The sequence below is a fragment of the Arvicanthis niloticus genome, chromosome 11, assembly GCF_011762505.2.
Source record: "Arvicanthis niloticus isolate mArvNil1 chromosome 11, mArvNil1.pat.X, whole genome shotgun sequence".
NCBI classification, from domain to species: domain Eukaryota; kingdom Metazoa; phylum Chordata; class Mammalia; order Rodentia; family Muridae; genus Arvicanthis; species Arvicanthis niloticus.
This window is the reverse complement of record NC_047668.1, coordinates 60,065,944-60,083,800: the sequence shown is the minus strand read 5'-3', so window position 1 is coordinate 60,083,800 and position 17,857 is coordinate 60,065,944. Positions and strand designations below refer to the sequence as shown.

At 45.2% G+C, this 17,857-nt stretch overlaps 2 protein-coding genes across 4 annotated transcripts in view; one reads left to right on the top strand and one right to left on the bottom strand.

Moving 5' to 3' along the window:
• Positions 1 to 1,380: 1,380 nt before the first annotated feature.
• On the top strand, positions 1,381 to 9,900 carry Mrpl33 (mitochondrial ribosomal protein L33). Its single transcript, XM_034514087.2, has 4 exons — positions 1,381 to 1,417; positions 1,978 to 1,996; positions 3,824 to 3,930; positions 9,629 to 9,900. Exons 1-4 carry the CDS (start codon positions 1,396 to 1,398, stop codon positions 9,676 to 9,678), a joined length of 198 nt encoding a protein of 65 aa, XP_034369978.1. The 5' UTR covers positions 1,381 to 1,395; the 3' UTR covers positions 9,679 to 9,900.
• A 587-nt stretch (positions 9,901 to 10,487) lies between these two features.
• Positions 10,488 to 17,857, bottom strand: part of Rbks (ribokinase) — a 76,257-nt gene continuing 68,887 nt past the window's right edge. For 2 of the 3 annotated variants that reach the window (XM_034514086.2, XM_076942267.1), the window contains exon 8: positions 10,488 to 10,702. In XM_034514086.2, the coding sequence (XP_034369977.1) occupies positions 10,529 to 10,702 (174 nt within the window). In that variant the 3' untranslated portion in view covers positions 10,488 to 10,528. Of the gene's footprint in view, positions 10,703 to 11,331; positions 17,839 to 17,857 lie in introns of all 3 variants that reach the window. The other variant, XR_013113303.1, reaches the window with a different exon arrangement.

Here is a 17,857-nt window from a genome sequence, read left to right as displayed (position 1 = left end):
CCAGGACAAGGTGTGGGTTCTCCCTCCTTCCATCTACTTCTCTGGGTGGAGATCAGTGTTAAACAGTGGTTCCCTCTTCCCTCCCCTACTCCAGCTTCCAAAGAGGCTGTACTTGTTCTCCTTACCTAATGGCACCTTTCCTTTCTGGCTGCCTTTGCTGCTCTGCCTTTTATAAGGCATAGAGAGCTCAATATGTAAGTTCAGCTGAAAAAGAAAAACACCGTGTTGGGTGTTACATCTGTATTAGTGACCATCTTAACCAGCTGCCAACACTGTGTTGGGTGTAAGTAACAGGAAGTAGATGCAGCTAATGGAGGAGAAGGTAATTGTCACCTTCACACCCATCCAAGCATTCAAGAGACAGCTCACATGGTATCTCTTCCGTGTTCCTGTGTTATATATGTGTGTACATGTGAACTGGCACTCGTGAACATATGTGTGTGTGTGGAGGGCAGAGGTCAATGTTGCTTCCTCCCCACCCTATCTATCTATCTATCTATCTATCTATCTATCTATCTATCTATCTATCTGAGACAGGGTCTTTACTGAACCTGGAACTCTCTGATTTAGCTAGACTAGCTCTAAGTACATGCCTGCCATATTTGAAAAATTTAAAATATGACCTCTAGATTTTGAAGATTCGGTTTCAAGACCTAGACTTTGACCTAAAGACCTAATGACTGGAGCAACCTTGGCCAAGTTAATTACTCTTTTTGTTTGTTTGTTTTTTGTTGACAGGGTTTCTTTGTGTAGCTTTGGCTGTCCTGGAACTCACACTGTAGACCAGGCTGGCCTCTAACTCAGAAATCCACCTGCCTCTGCCTCCCAAGTGCTGGGATTAAAGGCGTGTGCCACCACCGCCCGGCAAGTTAATTACTCTTCTCCTCAGTTTCCTCACATGGAAATGGAAATCCTATTATAGGCTTAACAGAGAAGACCACTTAAGACAATGATGATGAAGACTACGACAACAACAACAGAGGGCCGAGAGATGATGGCTCAGCCATTATGAATACTTATTAATAATCCTGCTTATTAATTAGGAGATGAAGTTACCAATGAGGTCCCTGGTGTTGGAGGACTTAGGGCTTCTTGCACAGGCGTAAAAAAATTGATGGGTAAATGGTGGATCAGTGTCTACTGGGAAAGGCTGTAGGTTTTGGAACCATGTAGATTTGGGTTTTGTGGTATTTGGTAGTATTATCTTTTATATGGAGGGGGATCCTTTCCATAACACCACAGAATTCACTACCAGTAAAGCACGGAGTCAGAGCCGTCCAGCACTCCAGGGGAGGGCGTGGCTTCTGTCCACTTCCTGAGCCTTCTACCGGAACCGGCACATGCCCCGGAAGCAGTTGTTGAACCGGTCTTGGGGAGAGTAGGGGGACGGACGCCATGCTGCTTTCCGCCGTCTCTTGTAAGTCGGTCTGAGGCGGCGGCAGGGCCTGCGGCGTGGGGCCGAGGCGGTGACCCGTAGGTCCCGAGGTGGAGCCGGGCGGGATGGAAGACCTGGCGCGGCGGCTGCCACCCCGCGGCGCGCCTTCGGGTCTGGTGAGGAGGCGGCGGCGGCATCTCGGTCGCCCTCTGTGGCGGTGTCCCGAGGATGTCTGCTGGCAGCTGCGGTGTTTTACCCCGCTGCCTGACTTCCTGATTAGAGTTTGTTTCCACCTCAGGCGACTTTGCTGCAGTTTGTAAAGTTCAAACAAGAGCCTTGTTGCGGTACAAATATTTACACCATAGAAGGGTGGGAATAGAGCAGATAGTACTTAAGAAAGATGTTAAGGTGACGGACAACTGTTTTGATTACACCCACCCCCCCAAAAAAATCCACAATTGTGTGGGTTTGATTTATATCCAGGAAAAAGCTATTTTAGTGTAAACAGGGTATGTTTAAGTGTTTTTGGTTATTACTAATGTTGATAAGCACTTAAAAAAATAAACATTTTTTTTTCCTTCCAACCTTTACACTCTTACCAGTTGCCAAGAGCAAGTCAAAGTAAGTAAAGATTTTTGCTTTATTTAAAATTTGCTTATTCCTGTTGGGATTGGTCCAGTGTTTGGTTTTGATCTCCCAAAGGTTGATTCGTGGTTATTTATTTGGTTAATTACTATGTTGATGTAAACACCTTGAGAAAACTGTCCAGACGCACCTTCCTTTGATGGTGCTACCATTTGACAGTTCTGTCCTGGGTTGCAGATACATACGCTGAAAATGCATGTACTATACTGAAACCACAGAACACAGCTTAGCAACACTTACCTTTGCGGCTGGTGGGAAGCTGAGGTACCCATTACTAGCTGGGGAAAAGAGCACAGTTGGAAATCTGGCAAAGCAGTGCATTTACACTGGTAAATTGAGGATGGAAGTTGAGGACTGCTGTCTCACTCCTGGCCCAGGGAGGAACTCCGGGGAGTATTCACAGCCTTTGTGTAAAGGCTTTGCTTCCTGTCTCACCTCAGGATCTATCAGTTCATTGCTTTGCTCCTAAACAAGCCGTCAGGCTGGTGATCCGTTTGGCTCTACCATCGGAGCCATTTGCCTGGAGTCTTCTGCAGGAATGAGTCTACAGACAAGCTCTGATGAAAACCTAGAGCCTGTTTATAGAAGTCAGTCCAAGCACTAGCAAGATTGCAGAGCTAACTAAACATTAGGCAGCTGGAGCGGGGAGGCTAGACCTGTGCCTGGCCTTTCCCTATGTGCCAGTTCATCTGTTTCATCATTTTAGCCCCTAGAAGATGCAGACTTAGTTTTATGCTTCTTGTAGGGCACATCACAGGGTAAGTACCCCATAGAGATGTGTTGAATCTTTGTGAATGAATGAATAATTATGTTAATTACATAGTCCCCCCCTTTCCCCCTCCAGTACTGGGGATTGAACCTAGGACCATGCTGGGCAAAGGCTCTCTCCCTGAAGTCTCTTCAGCTCTCTTATCTGTTTTTCTAAGTTTTCAGACAAGGCCTCAATGAGTTGCCCAGGCTGGCCTTGAACTTGTGAACTTCGTGCTCCAGCCTCCTGAATGGTTAGGATTATTGGCCTGTACCACCAGTCCTGGCATCATTGTCTTTTTTGTTTCATCAACAAATACTGTGGTCCTCAGGGACACTATTTAGGGAGTAATGTGGCCTTCTTGGCTTTATTTTGTGTTTTGAGACAGGATCTCAGTCTGTAGTCCAGGTTGGTCTTCAAGGTAATCCTCCTGTCTCAGCCTTCGGAGAGCTGAGATTATAGAGCTTCCATGCCTGGTTTTAATTAACATGGTTTCAAGTGCTTTAGATAGGTTTTGGGATGGCATAAGGAATGTCTCATGTGTGGGGGCAAAGACGACACACACATAGGAGAAAGTAACAGCACAGGTATCAAAGGTCAGGGAGAAAAATAGTAAGTTTGCTGGTTTGGATGATGAAATGAAATATGAAGGTGCCCAGGGCCTGTACATTATTTTGTCCCTACCTGCTGTCAGTCATTTTGGAAGATCAGCTCTCCTGAGGCAACCATCCTCAGGGTTGCCTTACTGTGACTACCATCATCCTGTATATTCTCCCACCAGCTCTCTGCTCCTTGTGAGAGATGTCCTTAGAGGCTCGTTCTGATTTGGCTTCATCATTCCTGCTGTTTTGGCAAGGTTGTTACAGAGTCACTTTAGGTGACCTTGGGATTTAGAGCTGTTGAAATAGTTTGATGGGAAATGTAGACTGTCATAGCACAGACCCCTCTTAGGGCTGAGTAACAGAACCACTATGACTTCATAGCAAAGTGTTCTCTGTGTTCTTGTTCCCACCTAATGTGTTTTGAGCTTGTGACAGTGTATTTTTTGATCTTAGAACTATTCTGGTGAAATTGGTGAGCCAAGCTGGGACAGGTTTCTCCTTCAACCACAAGAGAAGCCGACTTCGAGAGAAGCTGACCCTTCTGCACTATGATCCAATAGGTAAGGCTCAGAAGTTAGGTCACAGCAACTCATGTTCTAAGGACCTTCTGTCTTCTTTCCAAATGAATGTCTCTGGGGATTTTGTGGCCCCCTTGGAATTGTGACATTCATTCAGTGATATGCACTGAATGTTACTATGGTGCTAGCTAACTGCTGTGTCAGGTGTGGGTACACTAGGACACAAGAGCTTTGAGAGGGAGGGAGGAAGTGACATCGTGGTAAGTAAGTGCTGTGAGCAAGCCCATTGGGATGTTGGGAGAGGTGCTTGAGCTGGGATAGTCAGGCAGAGGCTCTAAGAAGGGTTAATTTCGTGAAGGTAGGAAATCAGCTGTCTGAAGAATAGGCAGTAGCTTTCTGTGAAGGGGGGCCGTGGTGTGACAGTGGCAAGTCACAGGGTTCAGATAGGAGTTAAACAAGTACAGAGTATGTGTTGGTACATTGAGGTAGGACATTTGGTTTTCTATCATGTTTTCTACCAAAAATGCCATAATAAATAGTAACTTTAATTTTGGCTTAGAGACAGACATACTTTAGCTGATGAGATGGCTTGGCAGAGTAGGGCCAGTGAGCCTGGTGACCTGAGTGTCATCACTGCACCTTACATAGTAGGAGAGAGTAATGCACTGCAGGTAGTTCTGACCCACACACATTTGCCTCTTCCGCATACACTCACAATAGATAAATACAGTCAACTAAGTAGAGACATGTACCAAGGGCTACATGTCCACTCACAAACCCAGATCCTGCTGGTGGACACCGACTCTTTGCTGAATTTGTGGACTTGGCAAAATAAGCTGATAGGTGTTTTATTTTAGAGTTTTGGGCTTTGTTTTATCTTTCTTCCCACTTTAGTTGCCTCCTAGTAAGATAAAGGTTGTATTAGTATGAAGAGGCATTAAAAACAAAACCCTCAAGCTCAGTTGTCAGCTTAAAATTGTTCAAATTCCATTTTGTAATAGAAATAAAATTCCCTGCTGTTTTTATGATATTCATATTTCTGGACATTTATTACTGTAATAAAAAGGGAATTCCAGTCTTAGACCTGAAGACTAGAACTCCAAATTTCAGGAAGATTCCTCTATGGTGGAGAAATTACTGGAATGAAGAGGTTTGATACTGGATTGGTATTCTCTTCCGTTCTGATTTCCTTGTATTAACTGTTAAAAAAAGTGCAGAGAATTATACTAATTCTAATATGCTAATATTTTACTGCTATTTCAGTTTGTTTAGAGTTGACTTTTAGGAATCCACCACTGTTGATAAGTGTTTATTAACTGAGCTGTGAGAGTTTAAATGTGCTAGAATTTCATCCTTAATGTGGAGGAGCTTTCGAGAAGTTAGGATTAAGATTTGTCACTGGGAAAGGGCGCACCATGAACATCTTAGGTAATCACAAGTTCATGTGTTAGCTTCCTGTATGTAACTAGGTTTTCTAAGAAATGTTGGTAGTGGATGTCTCTTTTGAAGAAGAGGATGTCCCATGGTAGGCAGTACCTGGCCTTCTTCTATGGGACGCCCTGTAGAGTTGCCATGAAATTGAAGATGTTTGCCTTGGGGCTGGCTTTGCTCAGGGTTCCAGAGAGTGTGGCCTGTTCCCATCATTTTATTGCAGTGAGAAGTGTTAGTTAGAGGGTAATGTTAGTCTCTTATGAAGCAAATCAGGGATGAAACACAGAAGGATTCCTAGTTAGTTGAACATTTCACAGACTGCTCTGAGGTAACAACTGGCTACATCTGCATGTAGTCTTCATTTTATGTGTGAATGTTTTCCCTGAATGTATGTATGTGCACCTGTATTGCTTGTATTACCCATGAGGAGCTATGGATGGTTGTGAACCACTGTCTGGGTGCTGAGAAGTTGAATCTGGGCCCCCTGAACACATACTCTTACTCCCTTAGCCATCTCTCCAGCCCTACCTCCTGTCTTTAGACTTGTTTTCCTCATATAAACTAGATGCCAAGGAGGAAGGATTAAAGGCTGAGGCACAAGAGTATTAAATCTTGTTTATCATAAAGAGAACGAAGACTTGTCAGTTTTAATTCTGTGGATCATTAAACAAGGCAATACAGACTTTAATTGGAACAGAATAGATTTAGGTTAGCTGTAGGGAAAGAACTTGACAGACTCATTCTTCTATGAATTAAACAGCAAATATTTTGACTGAAAATTACATTATGTTTAGTGTTGTGGATAGCAGTGTGTCATTTCTACTCAGCTCACATGAGTGCACACTGTTTATCTGGCAGCAGCTCTGAGGGGTGGTTGTCTTCAGGAAGGAAACAGGAGAGGGGCTCAGGGCTGATGCATAGTGGAACCACTCCTTCCTTCCCTTGGCTGGGTTTCGAATCCAGAAGCGAAAGCACCTTTAATACTGAGCTGCATCCTCAGCTCCTTGGAGTCAGGGTTCGATCCCAGCTCTTCTGGCCACTTCTAGTACTTGGGGCCAATTTTATGTTCTTGATACTAGCTTTTTGTTTTTAATACATTTTCAATTGAAATATAATTATGTCACCTTCCTCCACCCTCCAGCCCTTCTCAGTCACACTCCATTGAACCCCTCTGATGTCCTCTCCAAGGTCATAGCCTCTTTTTTTTGATTATTATTGTTATGTGTGCAGGTTTGCATGTGCACAATAGGGCCAACTGCTCTGCAGTGGACAGTCAGGAAGGCACTTAGCCCTGGGAGCGGCTAACTCTCCCAGCGGTCATTAGCTGTGTTGCGCGCACCTCCCGTGTCCTCTTTTCACCCGTGGAAGAGAAACACGAGAGGCAGAATTCGGGTAGTTACCACAGCAAGGCTTTACTCTGTATCAGCAAACATGGAAAACGCGGAAGGGCTGAAGACAGGAAGAGGCCCAGCTTAAATACACCCTAGAGTGACGTATTCACTTCTGATTGGCTGTTCACTCATCAGCCAATATTACGCCTCGGGATTGGCCAGTGACTTTGGCGGGCTTTCTGCCTTTGCAGCTGCACAGTTAATTGTTTACTAGTGGAGGACAGGATGCCCGCGCCATCTTGGAATGGCGCATACTGACATACTCACTACGGCTCCCAACATAGCTGTGTGTAGTTCTTTGTCTAGAGTGACACTCCATGAGATTTTCCCCCTTCCATGTTAACATGTCCACCGATACTTGTGTTGTTGGGTCTTGTTTCTAGGGCAGACTTTACATCAGACTTCTTGGTATTGGGGCTCTTAAACTATTCTGACCCCTCTTCCTCAATGTTGGAGCTGTGTTGTAGATGTGTCGGTTGGGGCTGGGCTCCCACGATCTGTTGGTGTCTGTGTTGTGTCCAGTTGTGGTTTTCTGTTATGGTCTTCATTTGCTGTAAGAGAAGCTTCTTTGGTGAGGGATGGTAGCTACACTTATCCAGGAAAAGTGGCTTGAGCACCTTTCTAATACTTGTTTAAAATCAGGGCCTTGGCTGGGGCTATGGCTCAGTGGTTGAGTGTGTTATTGTGTACAAAGTTCTAAGTCAGTCCCTAGAACCGCTCCCTACCCCCGACAAACCAGATTAAAAACCCTAAAATAGTAAAATAGAACAGTCTGGATTCTCTCCTCTAGCCAGCATTCGGAAGTCCACTATCATTCTGTCTTCTGCAGATTGGTATATATGCACTTTGTTTCAGCACTGGGATCAAACCTGGTGCTTGGCACACAGTGGGCAAGTGCTGTATGCTGCTGCGGCCAGAGCTTTGCCTCGGTTTCAGTGAATCTAAATGTTGCTGTTCTTGACCGACCAAGCTTTGACTTCTCCATGAAGTCTGACTTTTTTCTCTTTTCTTTTTCTTTATTTTGCCTCAGGTCTCACTGTGTGTTCTTGGCTTGCTTAGGACTCACGGAGATCCACCTGTCTTGGTCTCCCATGCCCAGCCAGTTTCTGTGTTTATTGGGGGTGTGGGAGTGTGTGTGTGTGGGGGGGGGGCGGGTGTCAGGGTGTTAACCATGTGGCTGTGGTCTTGAAATCCTCCTGCCTCTGCTTTCTGAGTGCTGGGATTACAAGGATTTGACACCACATTTGGTCTGATTTCTAGGTTCGTAAGAGTTTTATTGGATTTTCTCATGCTTGTCTTATGATTCACTGTATGAAATCATGGTTTCCTTGCAAACTCTGCAGTGCCTGTCACAGTTCTGTGCACTAAATTCCTAATTACAGGGATTAATGCAGAGGATAAAGGGAATTTTAATACATAAAGCCTTGTTCTGTTTTGAAACAGGGTTTCTCTGTATCACAATCTAGCCTGGAACTTGGGATGTAGACCAGTCTGGCCTTGCACACACTGAGGTCTACTTTCCTCTGCCTCCCAAGCACTGGGATTAAAGGTCTGTGCAAGCTGACCAGCTTAAAGCCTTGCTCTAATAACCAGAGATTCTAGACGTGGTCATTTAAATGCTCCTGATTGCCTCTCAGCGAGTGAAAACATTCTCTCATGTCTTACATGATTTCAAGTATGTGAAAAATACCCCTTATACAATGTATTTTATTAATTTAGTGGCACATTTCTCTTGAGTGGTTAATGGTTCTTAAATTCTCATGAATTCCACCTAGAGAATGGTTAAAAAATAGTAGAATTCCTGCTGCTGAAAAGGAAGTAGGTTGGAGGTGAGACATGCAGTGTATTTAATGTTTTCTCTTTTCATTATTTATTTGTAAGGGCGAATTGGCTGTACGTATGTCTGTGTAACACTAGTGTGCCTGGTGCTTGCAAAGGATGTCAGATCTCCAGGAACTTGAGTTGTGGGTGGTTGTTAGCCAGCACATGGGTGCTAGGAACCGAACCTGGGTCTTTTTGAGAGGCAACCCCAGTGCTCTTACCAGCCATCTTTTCAGCCCACCGCAATATGTTTTAAATAAGTTTCCTAGTTAATTCTTAATCGTGGCTTGGAAATTTAATGTGAGATATATCCATTTTCATTGTAGAAGAAAAAACAAAGCTGAAGTGTCTGTATGGTCAGGGACATTGAAGAGCTATGAGGTCACACAGTCCTTTGGCCTCCCAGGTTTCCTTTGGGTGTCTTGTTTTTGTGGCAAAGAAGAATCAGGTCATGTAGGGTGTGTGTGTCTCTGTGTGTGTGTGTCTGCCTGTCTGTGTTGGCTGGAGGCTGATGGCAGATAATAGGACACTCGGGGCTCTATTGAAAGCCCCCTTTCCCAGCATCTTGCTCCACTCTGTTGTTAAGGCAGTAACTTTTTTTCAGTAAATCTATATACTGAGGTTTTGCTATGCTGCCTCATTGTCAGTCTGTACCATTCCTGTTTGGGTGTGAAGCCATCTCTAGACAGTGGAGATTCTGTGGTTTGCTTCCTTTTTGACTGCCATTCCTCTGTGACTGCAGCTCCACTGCAGCCCTCTGGAGCCCAGTGCACAGCCGATCTTGCTTACCCGTTATGACATGGGATCCAAGTCAATGTTTGCCATGTTTGTCTCAGTATCTCACATTGATTGAAGTAATGACTTTGTAGCTTGCGATGACACTGCTGCTGACCCTTCCGTTGCCTTCTTCCCTATTTCTTTTTGTCTTCTCTCACCTCTGAGATAGAGAAGCTGGGTTTGCAAATGCGCTTATCCTCATGTCAGAGTGAAAAAATGAGGGAAGGGGACGGATAGAGGGCTCAGGGAAAATGTATATTTTAATAAAAATGATGATGGTTCCTATTTTTCTCCCACAATCCCTTTTTCTTGCTTCACAGTGAACAAAAAAGTTCTCTTTGTGGAACAGAAAAAAATACGCTCCCTCTGAGTAGTGGACTGAAAATGGATTTGATTCATAAATAAGAAGACCGAGGGTGAGGCACCGTTCCGAACTCTGCTGTGTGCAATGAAGACGAGAAAACTGTGGTGTGGCCTCGGGGATGTGAAGGGACAGTGCAGAGAAAGAGAGCCCTTCATCACAAAGACCACACAGTTATCTCTCTGGATGCTTTATAGGCCTTAATAAAAAAAATTATCGAAATAGCCTGTACTCTTGTCTCTTAGAGTGTTTCCCTCTGCCATTTGAAGTGTAAAAACCAACCACCTAACCAGGAAATAACTGTTGTCTTACATAAGGAAGCTGTTTCCATAGTGAGGCTTGGGCAAGAGTTCTAGGCTTGCCCCCTGTGCCTCTGTAGAAGAATGCTCCGGGCAGGAGAGCGGCAGCTGGGAGAAGAAAACATCTGCTTTGGTTTGTGTGTGTGTCCTTCGGAACAGTGCCGTTGGTCCATATTCTTACACAGCTCAACAGAGCCCTAAGTACAGTGTCTTTTGGTTTGAGTTTTGAGAGAAACAAGGTCTCTTTTGGGTATTGTGGGCTGGTGTGGACCACTTCCTGGCGGTTGGTTCTGTTCTACTGTATGGGTCGCAGGAACTGAAGTCAGGCCAGCTGGCCAGCGCCTCTGCCATTGAGCCAGCTTCATTTACTTTTCCTTTATTTTTGAGGCAGAATTTCATGTATTCTAGAGTGTCTTAAATGTGCTATGTAGCTGAGGATGATCTTGAACTTCTGACCCTCCTCTAGTAATTCTAGGCATTCTCTAATAATTGTGAGCTGGGTGGCCACACCCATGTACATTTGATTTCCAGATTATATTTATTTGAGGGTTTAGCAGTAGTCAAAATAGAGCAAGAGGGAGGTCTTTTTTGTATGGATAAGAGGACTGTGTTCCTGTGGCCTGGACACTGACTGCAGCGATAAGATTGGACCTCTTGAGCATTTCTTCCAAGGACAGAGTTGGGTAGTAAGCGAGGTAGAAGGCCAGTGCTCCTACAAAACTGTCCCCAGCACCCTGCAATGGAAGCACAGTTATGAAGGTAAGTGTGGAGCCGGGCTGTGGCTCAGCAGGAGGGAACCTGCCTGGTCTTTGGGAGGCTCTAGGTTCAAGCTTTAGTACCCAAACCAAACCAATCCTTTTAATTTGAGAACAGCTTCAGAGTTCCAGGAAAGGAGCAAAGACCCTCCAGCCCAGCTTTGGTAACATCCAGATGTGGCCCGTTCACCACAACTGAGGAAATAATGGTATCAGTGACCTTTATTCTTTATAAGGATCTTACTAGTTTCTGCTCAGCATCCCATGCAGGATGGCATTTTACAGTTGTCTTCTTCCATACCCATAGGTTATGACAGTAAAGTGATGTCAGATTACAGGTCAGCTACTTTGCAGACTATCTCAGGATAGATAGGATCTCACTATGTAACCCAGGCTAGCCTCAGTCTCTCCAGTTTGGGATTATGTTAAAAAAAAAAAAAGAATTCTGTTTTTTTTTTCTTTCTGAACCTTTGCTCCTGGAATGATGACTCAGAGACTAATAATTAATTATTGAATACTGAGGCCATAAGCTTTGGCTCATTCCCTGACTAGCTCGTAACTTATTTAACCCTTTTAAACTATACTATGTGTACCACTTGGCTAATTACCTCTCCTTCAATCCTGGCCGGCTTCTTTCTTCCTGTCTTCTCAGCGTCTCAGTGTCTCCCTTGAATCTCTCCCTGTGTCGCCTGCCTATTTCCCAGAATCCTTCCTCTTCCTGCAAGTGTGCCACCTTCTATTTCCTGCCTCAGGTCATTGGCCACAGGCTTTTTTATTGACAGGTGGTGCTCATCTAATAGTTTATTCTGCTGCCCATTCATCCCAGCTTTGGCAATTGGGTTCTTTCCAGCTGCTTCCTCTGTGTGTGTGTGTGTGTGTGTGTGTGTGTGTGTGTGTGTGTGTGTGTGTGTGTGTGTGTGTGTTACACTAGCTCCATCATTCTGTTTTTGCTTGCTTGCTTTCTGGGACAAGATGCCCCAGGCACATTTTGTATATTCCCTCTCTGTCCCTAAAGTTAGTCATGTTTCCATTTAAAATGCATGCAAAGAATAGTGAGAGCCATTCAGATGCTATTCTCAAACCAAATACGGGGAGAAGCGACTTTGTTCCCATTTCCCAGGGTCTGTGTTGGAGAAGGTTACAGAGGAACTGAACTAGCACCCCACCATCATCATCAGCGCCTTCAGGGTGACACCTGGTCATGTGTTCATGTAACTAATGTTTAAAGCAAGTTCCAGTGATTGCAGAATCTCACTCTGGAAATTCTGGTGTCACCTGCTTTCAGGGGCATTTCCCAGTGTCACACCCACAACTAATACTGGTTCCTTAGGCCCACTTTTCACAGTCCTTGATGACTTGTGGCAACATGAGAACCTGGGCATACTGGCTTACACCTACAATCCCAGCACTCCAGAGGTGGAGGCAGGAGGATCACTACAAGTTCAAGGACAGCCTGGTCTACAAAGAGCTCCATTCTAGCCAGGCCCACCTGAGACTGTATCTCAAAAATAAAACAACAAATAACACCAAAGAACACCCCCCCATCTGATATATTAAAAATGACTAGGAATAAGAAAATTCCAGTATGCCTGAACAATTAATGATTGGAGAGGTGGAAATGTTTACCATCTCATTTTGATTATTACATTTTATGCATGTAGTGGATTTCAGTAATATACTTCATGAAGATGTACAAATCAGCCTCAAGAAAGAATAGAAATAGTGTCCTAGTTGCTACAAACATTCTATTGACACAATTTGCTTTGCTTATCTCCACCGTTGCCAAACCGAGGAAACAATTGTAAAGCTGTGTGTGGAAGCATTATTTAGGCTAAAGGGTTTTCCTACCTTAATTTTCCTTCCTTCCCCATGCCATGCACTGTGTCCTCAGAGACTGCACAAGGACACTCCTTCTGTCTCTAAAATTAGGGGGGTTTCATCAATAACCCCACATATCCCTACTGCAGAATTCTTGCAAGATTTAAGAAAGAAAGCTATTGAAATACACTGAGCGCCAGGCAGTGGTGGCGCACGCCTTTAATCCCAGCACTTGGGAGGCAGAGGCAGGCAGATTTCTGAGTTGGAGGCCAGCCTGGTCTACAGAGTGAGTTCCAGGACAGCCAGTTCTACACAGAGAAACCCTGTCTCAAAAAAACAAACCAAAACAAAACAAGAACAACAACAACAACAAAAAAATACACTGAGCACATAGAAAAGGCAAGGGGACATTTCTCTGTTTTTATTTTTATTTTTTGGTTTTTTGAGACAGGGTTTCTCTGTGTAGCCCTAGCTGTCCTGGAACACTGTAGACCAGGCTGGCTCGAACTCAGAAATCTGCCTGTTTTTTTTTTTTTCTTTCAAGTTCAGCATTGCCATGATTCCAAAAGCAGGCTAAGATAACTCGAGAAAAACAAAATCAAACACAACAATATGAATTAAGATGCAAAAATATTAGTTTTTAGGCAAGTAGAATATAAATATATAAACACACACACACATGTACCATGACCAAGCAGAAGTTGTCTGAGGAGTACATCACTATAAGACACATTTTAAAAATCAATATAAATATGTTTTTTAAAACTTTGTATCAGGAGCACAATAGAAGGTATGGCTTTGCCATCTGAGGGTCATTTATGAGCTGATCTCCTGTGCCCCTCACACTTGAGGAAGAGTTACACTTTCCCCTCAATCTGGGACCTGGCCTGGGTGTTCTGCTGTCCCTCAGTCTGGGACCTGGCCCGGGTGGTCTGCTGTCCCTTGGGTTATTGTTGTTCTGTGTTGCACAGCCAGTGTGGAAAGTCAGGAAAGAGAGCAGGTATGCAGACCGGAAAGAAGGAGAGTTAGTGAAGACCACCATGGAATGACTGATGCACAAGTTCTAAGGAAAAAAGTTCCTACTAGAAATAGGTTCAACAAGATTACAGGGTACCTTGTCAGTATAAAAGTGAGTTGTAGTTCTGTATAATAGCAATGAACAATAAAAAATGAAATTCATTAGGCTAGGAATGTTGTTCAGTTGGTCCAGTGCTTGTGTTTATGCATGAAACCCTGGGTTTGATCCCTACTGCTGCCGAAACTGGATGTGGTGGCACATGTCTGCAATCCCAGCACCTAGGAGTGGAGGCAGGAGAAGTGGACATTGAAGACCACCCTCAACTATACAGTAAGTCATAGTGCCAGCAGCTTATTCTCAAATTGTTATCCAAAACCAAACATTTGAGCCAGAAAGATAACAGCTAAGAGCACTTGCTATTCAAACAGAAGGACTTGAGCTCCAAGTTCTAGAACACAGTTTTTATCTGTGTTGTAGTGTGTGCCTGTAACAGCAGTGCTGTGGCCAGTGGGCAGAGTCGGGAGGGTCACTGGGCTTGCTGGCTCCTCTTAGGAAGACACTGTCTCAGGTGGAGAGTGATAGATAGAGCAGGACCTTTTCCCCCTGCCTCCTGTGCCCCATACCACACACATGCATGCAGTATGCACGTGCACAGGTGAGAGCAATGAGCCAGATGTGACAACATGCTAATGACAGGTGAGTGAAGAGTGTGGCAGAGATGCAATTTCCAAGTTTTCTTCATAAAATAAAAAAGACTTAAAGAATTTTAAGAGTCTCCCTTTGTGAATTTGCAATTGTGGCAGTATTTGCCTCTGAATGATTTCTCTCTTTAAAATGAATTTGTGGCTCTCCACTGAGTCCATATGGAATGAATCCAGAGCTGCTCCTGCCTGCATTGGTGGCTACTCAAGCTCACTGTGGCAGTTTCTTCCAACCTAGGCCAAACACCTGAAAGTTGAGGGGTCTGGGAGGGATACTTATGGCTGTGATAGTGGGTACAGGATAGCTGAGGCTCCAGATGTTAGCACAGCTGGCTATGGGGCCGTGGCTTTATTTGGTTTTTAACCAAGAACACTCCTTGTTTGTAGATGATTCCAGAACCCTCATCAAAGTTGGGCATGGTGGTGTGCATTTGCAATTCTAGTGCTAGAGAGATGGTGACAAGCAGACTCTGGTTGGAGCTGGCCAGTTGGCCTACCTTATTTGGTGAGTGTCAGGCTAATAACAAAGCCTATATCAGAAATCAAGGCAGGGGGTAACTCAGGAGGGGAGCGAGCTTGCTGTGAAAGCAAGCCCAAAGACCTGGGTTGAAATCCACCTAAAAGTTGGGCATGGCTACACATTAGAGCAGAGACAGGCAGGTCCTGGGAGCTTGCTGGGTAACCAGGCTGTCTGGTTCAACATGCTTCCAGTTTGATGAGAGGACCTGTCTCAAGGGGGTAAAAAGGGGACTGGGGAGTGGGGGGGGGGGGGGAGGGGGAGATGGGAAACAACAGAGGAAGACAACTACTGTCCCTGGTCTCTGCATGTGCATTCATGGACATATGTTCTTGCACATATACGTGCACATCACATATACATATCTTCCACATAAACATGGTTCCTAAGTATTAAGTATTGCCTTTACATGCATGTACACACAACTGTGTACATGAGCGCATGCACACACACACACACACACACACACACACACACAAAGTGTGTACTCAGTTGCTGATGAACCAACTTCCAGTTGCTATTCCAAAGCAGGTGGCAGTTGGGCCATGAAGCCCCAACCCTTGAAAGCCATATTACACCCAAGGATGGAAATGCATAAAGGGCAGAGAAGTGGTTCTCCTTCGTATAGAGTAGACCGGTGGGGAAGTCCAGGTGTGCCAGCCTCTGGTTTGCTCTGCAGCAGGAGCCGCAAAGCCGGATACTTTACACACAACACATACTCCCAGCTTCATTTCCCCTTTACATTGACCTTCCCAACAGAACAAGACAAAACAAGGAACTGAACCTCATTGACAGTAAGGCATCACTAGTAAACACGAGAGAGCACCCGGGAAACCAGTGTATTATGTCACCTGTCTGTGGGGAGGAAGGAAGGGTAGAAGGAAGCATCTCAGAGTTGAAACACATCTCTATTTTCTTTAGTATCTGGGAACTCTGTGCTTTTCTTAGGACCCTGAGTACACCATGCTGTGCATTTTAGGCAGAGGCCTACACTTAGGACAACTTCTAAACTCTTTGGGATGGGGTCTACACCTGTGCCTGCTGTGTCTCTTGCCTGCCTGGCCTAGCACTTGATGTTGACCTAATGGTTCTAGCTCCATCATGTGCTCTGCTCAGCATCTCTTCGGAGGTGGCTGGCTGGCCCTGGGTGAGCCGCATACGACTTTCTTTTGTGTTAGTGAGGTCAGGTTGCCACGGCTCGGAGTTACTTGATATTCCCATTGTTGGCTCCATTTAAACCACAAGGCTTTCAAGTGCCAATAAATTACTTGGCTGTTGATTCACATTTTTAGTATAACTATTTTTATACATTGGTATGATTTTTTTTTTAAATGGAAAGTGCTTTAAAAGTAGAAGCTGTATTCTATCACTGTGATTTTCCTGTAAGTAAAGTACTTTCCAATCAATCATTCTTGGTATAATGGAATACATCTCATTGATAGAACTTGATGGTTTTAACCTTTTATTGAACATTATTTTTATGCCAAAAGGGGTGATGGCGTGACTTACCCTCCTTCTGACAGTCACCCACATGGCTAGTATTCATGGCCCTCTCAGAACATTTTCCTCCAGAAGACCAGCTGCTCACCCAGCATGCACGTGACATTCCCCACTGCCCGCTTTCCCAAGGGCCCCCACATTCCTATGTTCTGAGACATTCTGATCCATAGTATGTGTGGAGGCAGCTCTTGTGTCAGGGTGTGAAGGTCAGCAAAAAGTCCAGTGCTGCATAACGAGGTGTGTGTGTGGGGGGAGGAGCAGGTTTTTGTTTTTCCATTAATGACTGAGTGGGAGGTCTGAGCCCACTGCAGGCACTGCCACCCTGAACAAGCCATGGAAAGAGAGCCAGTAGGCAACACTTCGTCACTGTAAACAACTCCAGTAAGCAACTCTTGCCTCTAGGTTCCTGCACTGAGTTCCTCGATGCTGGGCTGTATGTAACCTTGTGAGCCAAATAAAAACCCTTTGCTCCCTAAGTTGCTTTTGGTCATTGTGGTTAACAATCACTGCAGCAGAGAAGCACACCAGGACAGTGGTGTGTGGCCTAGGTGGGTATTGAGGGCCGGTGGCGTGGGGAGGGCACTGGCAAAGCTGCTCGGATGACCTCAAGGCCAGGACCTGAGAGCAGAGAATTTTGAAAGACAGGGCCAAGCTGTTGTGGGGAGGCCTCTGCTGCTAGGCCTGAGGCAGTGTGGCTCTGTGGAGGCCACACTTTTGTTTCTCTCCTTCCTTGCTTGTTCCTTGCAGACCATCTTCTCTGGCCAGCACCCCACTTTCCATTTCCTGCCCTGCTCCCTGTCTTCCTGGAGCCCTTGTCTAAGATCATGGTTCTGTGCCCCCACTGAACTGACCCAGTTCGGACCCAGTCTCTTACGGCTGTCGGCGAGAGTGGGGAGCTAGGTGGTAAATGCTTACAAATAGTAGAATGCTACCCCAGCGCACTTGAGCCATGTGCCAGCTGTTGGCGGTAGTTGGTTTGGTTTTTTTCCCCCCCGAAGTTCTGCTCAGAGTCAGACTCCTCTGGGCTTCCTCTTACTGCTCAGATGTTCCCGAGGAACCCTGGAGGAAGAAGGCATAGTTCAAACTGCGCTCTGTGTTGTGCAGCTTGCATTGCATCCGAGGGCCTGTGAGTGAGTCACACAAAGCTGACAGTCCATGCAGAGAGGCGTCTTGTGATTTTCACCAAGTGTCATGGAGGCCAGCAGCAACCCTGTCTCGTCCTCAGGTTAAAGCTGAGGGAATTGAGTCTCCTTGATTCACAGCATGTCAACAGCTCACGGATATTTAAGGAAAAGGCAGCGCTCACAGTCAAGGTTTGCAGCAAGGTCATCTGTGTGGGACTCCAGTGACATCATGTTGCATGGGGCTGCCATCTCTTTATGACCTCTTTATGACTGTGTGAGGTTGTGAATGACCACTTGCATGTAATTCTGCACTATAGTGGTTCAAGTTTGCTGTTGAGACCTTACGGGGAAGGGTAGACATTGCTCAGTCTCCTCTAGGAAATGGTTTTTAGCAAGTGCAGGTAGAGAGGTGTTCTTGACTGCCTTGTGGGAAAAGCCTGTATCAGGGATGAACGT